The sequence below is a fragment of the Globicephala melas genome, chromosome 10 (assembly GCF_963455315.2).
Source record: "Globicephala melas chromosome 10, mGloMel1.2, whole genome shotgun sequence".
NCBI classification, from domain to species: Eukaryota; Metazoa; Chordata; class Mammalia; order Artiodactyla; family Delphinidae; genus Globicephala; species Globicephala melas.
This window is the reverse complement of record NC_083323.1, coordinates 62,449,647-62,462,563: the sequence shown is the minus strand read 5'-3', so window position 1 is coordinate 62,462,563 and position 12,917 is coordinate 62,449,647. Positions and strand designations below refer to the sequence as shown.

Sequence of the window (12,917 nt, the reverse complement as noted above, 5' to 3'; positions counted from 1 at the left end):
TAAAACAAATAATAATAAAATTAAAAATAAACTTAAAAGAAAAGAAAAAAAAAAAACACAGCATGGGGAATTCCCTGGCAGTCCAGTGTTAGGACTTGGAGCTTTCACTGTTGTGGGCCTGGGCCTGGATTCAATCCCTGGTCGGGGAACTAAGATCCCCCAAGTCGCGGCCAAATATTAAAAAAAAAAAAAAAAAAAAGACAGCATGATCACATTTTATAATACACATATATGTTTCTAAATATAAACATAGAAAAGTAGTCCAGAAGAAAAGACATCAGGATGTTAACAGGTTGACACGGGCATTTGTATTTTCTTCTTCTTTTTCTTTTTAGGATAAATGTGCTTTCATTGTGTAATAAAAATGAATACAAAAATAAAATTATGCATCGTCTTCATATCACAAGAAAAAGGTTCTATGGAATATCAAATAATTTTGATGTTACTTGTAAACAGCTTGAAAGCTGTCATCTCTACTTTACTTGTCATGACCTGGAAGAGAGGGATTTGTGTGACGGAGTACCAGCAATGTCCCAAACAAGGACCTGGGTGGAGGACATCCCTTAGCGGGGCATCTTAACAGAGGCATGAATGTGCTCTTTTATTAAAAGGAGTTCTTAAGGATACAAGTTCAAAAGTGCTGGGGTGGGGACAAGTAGGGGAGGGGTAGCGCTGTAAGGTCTGACAGCATTAAAGGCCCCAGAACTTGCCATCACTCCTGGCAGCACCACCCAGGTCATGCCAGCTTTCCAGGCCTTTAGAGCTTGAGGCAAGCAAAGATGGGGCAGAAGCAGTAGCTACAGTCTTTCTGGGGAAGAAAGAGAAGGAAGAAGGCACAGAACAAAAGCTAGAGCTGAAAGCAGACAGGGCAGCACAATGAAAAGAGTACTGGACTGAGTTAGCCTGGGTTATCATTGGATAGTGGATCATGGGCCACTTACATTTTCTTCTCTTTCTTTATCTGTATTTTCTTTTTAATTAATTTTTAATTGAAGTATAGTTGATTCACAATATTGTGCTAGTTTCAGGTGTACAGCAAAGTGATTCAGTGATTTTTTTTTCAGATTATATTCCATTACAGGTTATTACAAGACACTGAGTGTAATTCCCTGTGTTATACAGGAAGTCCCTGTTACTTATCTATTTTATGTATAGTATCTGTATTTCCTACAATGAACATGCATTACTTATATAATCCAGCTCCATCCAGCCAAATGACCCTGGGCAAGTTTCTTAATTTCTGGAAACTTCCATACAGGGCTACTGTGGAGAATAAATGAGATTATATTAAAGCACATAATGTAGTATTTGACCAGGAGCGGTGACTATTGTTAAATGAGTGGCCCTCCCCACTCCCCAGCCATACCTCACAACGGTGATCAACCGCAGTAGCCAGTCATCTCTCAAATCCTGAACTTGGGTCCCAGTCACTTACTGTTGTTTCTACTCTCTCTACAGTGCCTACTGTTTCAGAGTAGGGCTGGGGCAGGGGACGGGGGCTACAAAATAAGGTGAAATTTTAGTCGATGTCATTTGTGTCAGGGTTTTAACTTTTCCCCAAGTATTTTCCTAGAATAAGGCAGTGGGAAGTCAAGGAGGGTACAAGTTTTCAAGGGCCCCATTGGTTGCTGGACTACCACATCCTCCTTTTCAAGGTGACATCCAGCATGCTGCTCATCCTATCCAGCAAGGCTGAGAATCTCTGCAGACATTGACTCTGGACCATAACCGGCTGCCTAAATCCGGATCAGACACACTCAGGAGATGCAACGCAGTGTCCTTTCTGCAGGAGCATTCAACTTGGAAAGGGCCTTAGATAAGTCCCTTCCTCTCTCTGGGTCTGTTATTCCACCCACAAAATCAAGAGGCTGGGTCAAATGAGCTTTAACATTGAAATCTTGGCAGGGGAATCTTCATCTTAAAAGCAGGAGGATACTTGGTAGGATACAGCAGTGGGGCTAGAAACATGGACTACCTGGATGTACAGACTCCAAGGAAGGGAATAAATTCCTAGGCTAAGAGCTTCTCAGAAAAGTGGTAGCCAGTCATTATGGAGACGAATGCCCAAACAGCACAGATTTCAAGAAGTGGCACATCCCATGCTTAAAAGGAACCTGAAAATATAACTGATGGTCGTATTAATGGTCTGTGTTTCTGTGTCCTAGATGCAAGTGGAAGAGGAAGAGAAAAGGAGGGCTGAATTTCTGGGAATCCAAGCGATCATGTAACCTGATCCTAGTATTTGCTAAAGGAACAAATTTACCCACTTGCTCCTGAATGTTTCTCTACCTTGCTTTCCATGAATATTCTTTCACCTGGAGTATTCAGGTGAGTACTCTTTCACCTGGAGAGTCACCTCTGTAAATTTATATGTACATTTCTCCCTATTCTTCAGGAGACAAATTAGGTCTCTTACAAGTCTGGTGGATCTTAAAAGCAACTGTCTGTCATTAATGGAAAAACTGGTAAGATTTGAATAAAGTCTGTGGTTTAGCTGATAGCATTGTACCGATGTTAATTTCTCAGGTTTTATAAATGTAGCACAGTTATAGAAGATGTTAACATTAGAGGAGGCTAGGTGGAGGTGCACGGGAGCTCTCTGTACTATCTTAATAACTCTACTGTAAATCCAAAATTATTTTAAAATAAAAAATTTGTTAAAAAAAAGAACCATCCTTCAACTTTGTCTTCTTCCAGCTATTGCTATCTCCCTCCCACATTTCACAGTTAAGAGTGTTGAAAGCACAGTCTTGTGTAATTGCTATTTCCACTTGACTACTTTCCATTCCCTCTAATTCTACTACCAAAACACTTCTGAAGTAGCACCAATCAGGATCATCAATTACTTCATTATCTTTTTTTTTTTTTTTGCAGTACGTGGGCCTATCACTGCTGTGGCCTCTCCCACTGTGGAGCACAGGCTCCGGACGTGCAGGCTCAGCGGCCATGGCCCACGGGCCCAGCCGCTCCGCGGCATGTGGGATCCTCCCGGACCGGGGCACGAATCCATGTCCCCTGCATCGGCAGGCGGACTCTCAACCACTGCGCCACCAGGGAAGCCCCCATTATCTTATTTTTAACTTATTACTTTTCTCAATTACAAAAGTAATTTAAAAAACTTATTGGGGGGGGAGGGCTTCCCCGGTGGCACAGTGGTTAAGAATCTGCCTGCCAATGCAGGGCACGTGGGTTCGAGCCCTGGTCCAGGAAGATCCCACATGCGGCAGAGCAACTAAGCCTGTGCGCCACAACTACTGAGCCTGCGCTCTAGAGCCCGCGAGCCACAACTACTGAGCCAGCATGCTGCAACTACTGAAGCCCGTGTGCCTAGAGCCCATGCTCTGCAACAAAAGGAGCCACCACAATGAGAAGCCCGCGCACCGCAACAAAGCGTAGCCCGCACTTGCCGCAACTAGAGAAAGCCCGCACGCAGCAACGAAGACCCAACGCAGCCAAAAATAAAATAAATTAATTTAAAAACCCCAAAACTTATTGGGGGGGAAGTCATAGTCAATATAAGAATGTATATTTGCCTTGAATATATGCTTTAATTTTCCCTATTTGACTCCCCCATTCCTCCCAGCCAAGATATCCACTGCCAACAGTTTGGTGCACATGCTCTCAATTTTTTCCTTATTTTTATACACTATCTGCAATGTTTTTCTACAAAATCATACTATAGTTACTATTCTGCACCTTGCTTTAATAATTAATGTGCTTTTAAGACCTTTCCACGTTACACAAAATCTTAACCACATAGTATAATATCATATATAACATATACGAGGACTTCCCTGGTAGCACAGTGGTTGAGTCCACCTGCCAATGCAGGGGACACGGGTTCGAGCCCCGGTCCAGGAAGATCCTACATGCCGTTGGAGCAACTAAGCCCGTGTGCCACAAGTACTGAACTTGTGCTCTACAGCCTGCTAGCCGCAACTACTGAGCCTGCATGCTGCAACTACTGAGCCCACACGGCTAGAGCCCACGCTCCGCAACAAGAGAAGCCACCGCAATGAGAAGCCTGCGCGCCACAACAAAGAGTAGCCCCCGCTCACCGCAGCTAGAGAAAGCCCGTGCACAGCAACGAAGACCCAACACGGCCAAAACTAAAATAATCAATTAAAAAAATTATATATGATATATTAGTATGATGGATGTAGGTACCATAATTTACTACTACCCCACCGATGGATATTTGCATTATTTCAAATGTTTAAGTATTACAAAGAATCCTGTAATAAATATCCTTTTACTTTTATTTTATTTCACTAGTGAGTTTCTCTCAATGATCAGTCCTAGAAGTAGAATTGCAGGATCAATGCGTACTAAACATACTTAATATTTTAATAGGCATTGCCTAATTGACTTTTCACTAACAGTGGATGAGAATATTCCTCACATGCCGAATATTATCGATCAAAAACATCTGCCAACTGTTTAGGTTACAATTTATATCTCACAGTTGCTTTACATTTGATTATTAGTGAGGCTAAGCATTTTTTGTATATTTATTGTTTCTTCTTTGATTACCTGTTCACACCCTTTTACCTTTTAACTGCCAATTGCAAGGGGCACTTCTGTTTTATTTCATTTGATCTCTCTATAGCATCTGGTGTTACTGACCACTCCCCCCTTTAACAAAATTCCTTCCTTCCATGGTTTCTGTGACATCCCTTTTTCCTAGATTTCTTCCCATTTCTCTGGCCACTCTTCAGTTGTTTTTTTTTTTTTATAGGTTTCTCTTCCTCAGTCCCTCCCTGAGGATGGGTGGCGTCTCTCAAGGTTCTGCCTTAGGTTATCTTCTTTACCCACTTTATGTATTTTTCTATAGATGACGTCCTCCTTCTGGTTTCACCCACCAGCTGTCTGTTGATGATTCATGCCCTATTAACTCTAGCCAGAAATCTCTCCTTACCTCTCAGTTCTACCTGGAAATCCTATAGACATCTTAAATTCATCCTTGTCTAAAGCTGAAGTCTCGCCTCTCCTCCGTTCACTCCTCACTCTCTAATCTGTTTCTTTTCCTGAATTCTCCATCTTGGTGAATGGGACAATTATCTTTTCAACTGTCCAATGTGCCTGTTCTCTTATGCCTCCATGCTGTGCACCTGCTGCTTCCTCTCCCACTCCTTTTGCCCCCTTTGCTTAGCTAATTCCTAGTCATCCTTCAGGCTCAGTCAGGCACTACTTCTTCTGGGAAGTCTTCCTTGACACGTCATAGTCCAGGTTATGAGTTCCTCCTAAATTCTCCCCCAGCACCTTGAATATTTCTTTAATATGGTACTTATAACACTGGGATGATAAATTCTACTTTCCAAACTCTAAGCAGTTCCTTGAAGGCAGGGACCACATCTTATTCCTCTTTGTGCCTTCAGCACCTGGCACATAAAAGGTGTTCCATAAATGTTCACCCATACTTGTGGTATCAACTTTTGTCATCCTACTGTCTTGAACCTAGTCCAATCAGGCCTTTATCCCATCACTCTCAAATAGTACAGAGTGACCAGTGACCTTCATATTGCCAAATCTGACGGTCAGTTCTCAGCCTATCTGTGTGTTTGACTCTGTTGATAACATGTCTTTTAGAAACACTTTCTTCACTGGACATCTGGCACTCCGTTCTCTTATTTCCACTGCTATCTCACCAGCTGCTCCCTCTCAGTCTCCTTTGCTGGTTCCTCCTTCTATCTCCAACCTTTAAACAACAAGGTGCCCCTGAGCTCCGTACTCAGACCTCTTTTCTAGCTGTTCTCACTCCCCAGGTGATCTCATGCATCTCTTATCTTCACAGACCACTGATACTTTGATACACACACATCTCATCTCCAGCCTGGATCTCTTCCAATTCCAGATGTGTACATCCAGGTTCCTATTTGACTTCTCCACTTGGATGTCTTAATAAAGAATTTTACATTTAACATGTCCAAAACTGAGCTTCTAATAAATATTTCCCCTTCTCTAAACCTGCTTTTACTGTCATCTTCCCCATCTCAATGGCATGTTTCCTGGTGTTTGGGCCAAAAGCATTGTTGCCATTCTTTTTCTCTACCTTCACTATAAATCCTGCCACTTCTCATCACCTATACAGCTACTATTCCAGTCCGATCCATTATCATCTTTTGCCTAAATCACTGCAATTGTCTCGTAATTTGTCTTCATGCTTCTGCCATTGCTCCTCTAGTCTCTTCCTCCTCTTTTTAAAAATTTTAGTTAGATCACATTACTCCTTTGCACACAAACCCTCCAAAGGCCCCCATTCGATCAGAGTTAAGGTCCAGGTCCTCACAATGGCCCTACATGACATTTCCTTTCCTATTCCTCAAATACACTTAGAATGTTCTTGCCTCGAGGCATTTGCATGCGCTCTTATCTTCTGCCTGAATTATTTTTCTCCCTAGCTCATGTCCTCAGACCTCTGCTCAAATCTCTCCTTGACCACTATACTCATCCTCCTTACCTGCTTCAGGTTGTTTCATACCTGACACATCTTTATTGTCTGCCTCTCCCACCAGAATATAAACTCCATGGTGGCAGAGATGTAGTCTGTATTAGTGCCTAAAGCAGTGCTTGGCATATAGTGGGTGCTCTATGAATACTTGCCAATTGAATAAGTGAAAGGAAAAAAAGAAGGAAGAAAAGAGAAAGGGGAAAAATAACACGCAAGAGAGAGAAGGAGGAAAGAAAAGAAAACAGCAGCTGAGTGAAATGATGGTAAGTTTTCTTACAGTGCACCAGAGGGGATCCATTCTCGAATTACAGGAAAATTAAGTCAAAGACCGTCAGCATTGCCTCCTTAGAGAAAACAAAGTGACAGGGGCATGTTATGTTCTAATTTAAATAGGTTAGGTACTGAAAGCTGCCAGGAGGATGTTTTTGTAATGCCAGCCAAATTAAAGAATTCTTGCCCAAATATGTGAGGTTTTTTTCCCTCGTACCATTAAATCAAGTAAGATCTCAAAAGAAAAACACTATCCAGCCCAGCTGGAAGTTAGCCAGCGGGAGAGTACACATGGGTATGAGCTCAGGGCTGGTTCTGAGGTTTTCACCTTTGGTGGATCCTGCAGCTAAGAAACTTGCTAACTAGACTGGGTCAAGAGGTTTGATTTAAACAAAGAACCCAGGGGGAAATGACAACAGCTGCACAGCTGCTACCACTTAAATGCAGAGAAACATTCTGGTTGTTTGATTTGGAAAAAAGGAAACAGCCTGGGAAGCCCTGTAGCCTAATTTGAGCAGAAGCAGTAAGCCATTTTATAACCACAAGCAAAGTACTTGGCTTTCTATCCTTAACTCAGGAAAGAAAAAGTGGCTCAAAAGGAGAACCTCAGGGAAAAAATAAGAGTCTCTGCACCTGAGCCAAGTTCTCCTGAGCAAATGATTCACCAGTCAGACCAGCTGGCACACATGCCCGGCTCAGCTGACTCGGAGCCCACGCCCCGCAGAGGCTGCAGGTGGCTGAGCCACGTGGGCTCTGCCTGTGAAGTTCCACATGTCCGGGGCCTTCCGAATACTTACACTTCTCCTCTTTTCCATGTTTGCTTCTTCAGCTGCTTTCTGGTACCTTCAGAGAAGAGGGGGAAAAAAAGAGAATGTCCTCAAATTAAATTTATATTTTTACTCTTCCAAACTTTAAGAAAACTACTTCTGCACACCTATCTCTGCCAGGGATTATCTTTAATCAACTCTATCAGAAGAAGCCGAGAATCAGAGCAGCCCTCACTTCCTGCACTGTTGCAGTCATCTGCTCTAAGAGAAAGATCCAAGACAACGAGGTCAAATGCTGGTAAACAACTGGATAGAACAGAAAGCCTGGGGCTTTTTTCTGTTTTTTAATATTTATTTATTTGGCTGCGCTGGGTCTTAGTTGGGGCCTGCAAGATCTTTAGTTGTGGCATGCAGGATCTAGTTCCCTGACCAGGGATCGAACCCGGGCCCCCTGCATTGGCAGCACAGAGTCTTAACCACTGGACCATCAGGGAAGTCCCAAGCCTGGGGTTTTGAAGTCCCAGTTTCATCACTTATTCACTGTGATCTCGGGCAAGTCAACCTCTCTAAGCCTCAGTTTCCTTATCTAGAAAATGATGTACTATAAAGCTGGGAAGATTAAACAAGATCACATGCATAAAAATGCTTTGGAATTAGTCAAAGGATACAGCATTGCATTAGTCCTAGGTTGCACATTTCCCCCTCATTCATGACTCTGAAATCTTACATTCCTGTCGGCCAAATGATCAAGAGGTAGTCACACTGCCTGTATGTGTGTGAACTTAGTCTATGCTCTGTTGGTACTGTTGATTTTGCTCAGTTAAATGTATTTGATGATATTATACATGTTTTAAATGCCACTTAAATGTCTTTAGAGAGATTACACTACGATTTGCCATTTAAAGAAAAATTGTTTTACTTTTTATAACTTATGCGTAAGAGTGATATGTGAGAAAAGTTTCTGTGCTAAGCAAGCATTGGTCCTTTTAATTAGCAGTATTTTTTCCTTAGTGATGCATAAAATAATGGCCCAGCCTACAGTCAGTGGCATCTTAGAGTTGATAAACAGGCTTATATAATTTTATTATTTTAATTTTATTATTACTTTCATCATTTTATTTTATAATTTTTGTTACTTGCTCAGAAGATCCCTGAGAAACAACTGAAGTCCCAGGGCTTTTCAGGGGGGATCAGGTTTTCTCCATTTGAAGACAAAGAAAGCTTGGGAGATCCAGGTTACAGCGAATCTCTAAACCACTAAGAACCATCTTAACCTGGCTTCCTCAGAGCCTCTGAGTCAAGCACTGAAGGCAGCACCATCACGTGGAGAATCCCCACCGTGTGCCTTCCTTGGGCCTGCGTGCCTAGAACTCACCAACCCAACCCTAGAAAAGGGCACATTCAACGGGCCATTTGTTCCTGCCTTATGGTAGAATTTCAGAACTCACAAGGCATTTGGGCAAGGAAAAGGAGATGAGACAAAAAGGTAAAGAGCAGTATGGGAAAGGGCCCATTCCTCTACCAAAACCAACGTTCAACTCATAAATACCTTCACAAGCTCAGAACTTCCTTATTGTGTGTGTTAAACAGAACAACCTCATCCAAAATGGAAGCCAGAGGAAAGTCCTAGATCTGGCACCATTGCTCACCTGCTATGTAACCTGGGCTATATCACTTCATTTACTTGGGCCTCGTTGATGAAATTAAGTGTATCTGAGAGGATTTCTAAGGTCTCTTCCAGTCTTATTATTGTTTAAATTTTAACAGTAATCAGATATCAGTGTCTCATTCACCAAGCTGGGTAATACTCTGAAACTGAGCAGAACTTTCTTATAGGGTAGGGTGAAAGGACTTCCAAAATTTTCTGGGATTTCATTGACCATAGGTTATGGAAGAAAATGGGATTAGAACTGCTATAAATCAAATGACAAGCTAGTAAGATATTTGAAACTTACATTACAGACAAAAGGCTGATTTCCCTAAAATACAAAGAACTCTTACAAATCAATAAGAAAATGATAAACAACTTAATAGAAAAATGGGCATGGCCATAAACATACAGTTCACAGAAAATATCAAATGACTCTTAAACAAAAAATAAGGACATTCAGCCTCAAAACAAAAATGCAAACAACACTAAGAACATTTTTTTATCCATCAAGTAGAAAAAGCTTTTAAAAAAAAAAAAGCTAACATACTGAGGGTAAATTAATAAAACCTCTATGGAAGGCATTTTGTCAATTTACAAGAATTACAAAAGCACAAATGTTACGATTCGCCAATTTTATCTTATAGGTATACTCACACAAGCAAAAGTGACTTTTACATTACATTATTTGTCATAGCATTAAATGTGATAGCAAATGACTGAAAACAACCTGAATGTCCATTAACAGAGGACTGGTAAATAAATTATAATGTATTCATGCAATGGAATACTATGCAACTATATAAAGAACAAAAGCACGGTGGTAATGGTTGCACAACAATGTGAATGTACTTAATGCCACTGAAACGTATACTTAAAAATGGTTAAAATGGTATATTTTATATGTTAATATAAAAGGTAATATGTTACGTCCATATTACCAAAAAGGCAATATGTTATGTACATATTACCAAAATGAATAAAACAACCCAGTGTGATACTGGCATAAAGACAGACATGTAGATCAATGGAATAGAATAGAGAGCCCATAAATAAACCCTCACATATACGGTCAAAGGATTTCAACAAGGATGCCAAGACCATCTAATGGGGAAAAGACAGTCTTTTCAATAAATGATGTTGGAAAAACTAGATATCCGCATGCAAAAAAAAGACCTAAGTATAAAAGTTAAAACTATAAAACTCTTAGAAGAAAACAAGGGCAAAGCCTTATGATATTGAATTTGGCAATGATTTCTTGAAATGACACCAAAAGCACAGGCAACAAAAGGAAAAATAGATAAATTGGACTTCAGCAAAATCTGTGAACCAAAGGACACCATCAACAGAGTGAAAAGGCAACCCATGCAATGGCAGAAAATATTTCCAAATCATATATCCGATAAGGGATTAACATCCAAAATATATAACATTTTTTAAAAATAACAAATATTGCTCAAGAAATATGTTCTAGGGAATTCTCTGGTGGTCCAGTGGTTAGGACTTGGCCCTTTCATTGCCAGTGGGCCCGGGTTCAATCTCTGGTTGGGGAACTAAGATCCCACAAGCCATGCCACGAGGCCAAAAAAAAAAAAGAAATATGTTCTAAGCACTAGAGAAATAACCAAAAGAGACATAGTTCCTGCTCTCAGGCAGCTTACAGCTTAAATATTAAACACGTACATGCACACAGACGCACACACACAAATATATACACATACACATACATACACACACACATATATACTGTAAATCCTTCAAAGAAAAAGGAGTATTATTATTACTAACTTTTTTTTTTTTTTGGCGGTACGCGGGCCTCTCACTGTTGTGGCCTCTCCCGTTGCAGAGCACAGACTCCGGACGCGCAGGCTCAGCGGCCATGGCTCATGGGCCCAGCCGCTCCGCGTCATGTGGGATCTTCCCGGACTGGGGCACGAACCTGTGTCCCCTGCATCGGCGGGCGGACTCTCAACCACTGCGCCAACAGGGAAGCCCAGGACAGAATATTTAAACAACCTAACAAAGGAACCAAATTGAGAAGGTGGTGGGTGGGGTGTATATATGTGCGTGCGTGCGAAGGAAAGTCTTGCTGAGGAAGTGACCTTTAGGCTGAGATCTGAAGTTTGATCAGAAGGAGTCAGCCAAGCAAAACGAAGCAAGAAAAGCATTCCAGGCACAGAAGAAGAGCACACAAAGTCCCCAAGGCAAGACAGTGTCTCATGTGTATAAGATATACAAAGAACTCCAATGTTGCTGAAGCACTCTGAGATAAAGGCAGAGGTCAGGAGATGATGCTGGGAGGCAAGGGCTTTGCAGGCTATGCTAAGGATTTTGAATGTAATCTTAGGTACAATGAATGGTCACTGACCCAAGCCATGTTTTTAAAAGAGCAGTGGATGCTGTGTGGAGAATGGACTGGAGGGGGCTGAGAATGGAGGCAGCAATAGTGAGAGAAGATGCTGGCTTGGTCCAGGGTGGTGGCACTAGAGATAAAATGAATAGGTTTGAGGTATATTTCAGAATCAACAGGATTGGTAATGAGGAAGACGAAGTCAAGAATGACTCCCAGGGGGCTTCCCTGGTGGCACAGTGGTTGAGAGTCCGCCTGCCGATGCAGGGGACACGGGTTCGTGCCCTGGTCCGGGAAGATCCCACATGACGCGGAGCAGCTGGGCCCGTGATCCATGGCTGCTGAGCCTGCGCGTCCGGAGCCTGTGCTCCGCAACAGGAGAGGCCACAACAGTGAGAGGTCCACGAACGACCCCCCCCCAAAAAAAAAATGACTCCCAGGTTTCCGGCAGATGAGTCAATGGAAGGAGAAGCAAAGTTGGGGATGGGGAAGACGAAGAGTTCAGTGTTAGCCGTGTTAACTAAAGCATCCACTTGGTGGTGGCAGTGATTAGATACGTGTGTCTAGAGCTCGAAAGAGAGATCTGAGCTAACAATATAAATTTAGGACTTGTCTGTCCACAGATGATACTAAAGCCGTGAAAGTATATGATATCATCTATGAAGAGTGCGTAGTGCAAGAAAAGGCCCAGAACTCAGTCCTGGAGACTCTAACATTTAGCAGTCAGAACCTGAAGAAGAGGCGATAACAGAGAATGAGAAGGAACAGATGGAGGTAACAGGAAAACCAAGAGACTGCCAGAGAAGCCAAGAGAAGAAAAAATGTGGGAAGAAGTGGTAAGGGGTCATCTAAGACAAAGGCTAACAAACATCTCCTTGATTTAGCAACATAGAAGTCCTTGGTAACCCTGGCAGTCCTCTTCCATTAAAAATATAATTTATTAACCCATAGTCCTTTTAATGGGCATTTGGATTATTTCCAGTTATCCATCATTACAAATAGTGCTTTGGTGAATGGCCCTGTACATATATTTTTTTCCCCACTTGTACTACTGTATCTGTCTAAGAGTCCCTAAAAATGGAAATGCAGAAACACAGTGGATTATAGCTAGAAAGAAACTTAGAACTGGCCTTGAACTTATGTTTCCACACCCCTTGGGTAATCATCTACAGTATATTACAGCAATAATACAATATATGAGAGCTGGAGCCAATCAGCAGACAGGTTTATTCTTAGCCAATTGTTCTTCAAGGCAAGGAGAACAATTTACACTGTGATTAGTTGGATAAATAAGCTCAGAGGTTCCCTTCCCTTTACTGTCTTAACAGAAATGTATATTTAAAGAAAGATCAAAATAGTTTCCATCTTTAGTCCTACCCTTTTAGCACTGAGGCATCTGTAAGACACAGGTGTATACACCGATGGTTGTCT

General features: G+C 41.8%; 1 protein-coding gene and 1 non-coding gene across 4 annotated transcripts in view; both read right to left on the bottom strand.

The window, feature by feature from the left end:
* Positions 1 to 12,917, bottom strand: part of LIMA1 (LIM domain and actin binding 1) — an 83,445-nt gene that overhangs the window by 34,743 nt on the left and 35,785 nt on the right. For all 3 annotated transcript variants that reach the window (XM_030835091.2, XM_030835094.2, XM_060305591.2), the window contains one exon: positions 7,519 to 7,564. In XM_030835091.2, coding sequence (XP_030690951.1) covers positions 7,519 to 7,564 — 46 coding nt within the window. The remainder of the gene's footprint in view (positions 1 to 7,518; positions 7,565 to 12,917) is intronic.
* On the bottom strand, positions 7,910 to 7,982 carry TRNAG-GCC (transfer RNA glycine (anticodon GCC)). Its single transcript has one exon. It is a non-coding gene; the product is annotated as a tRNA-Gly (tRNA).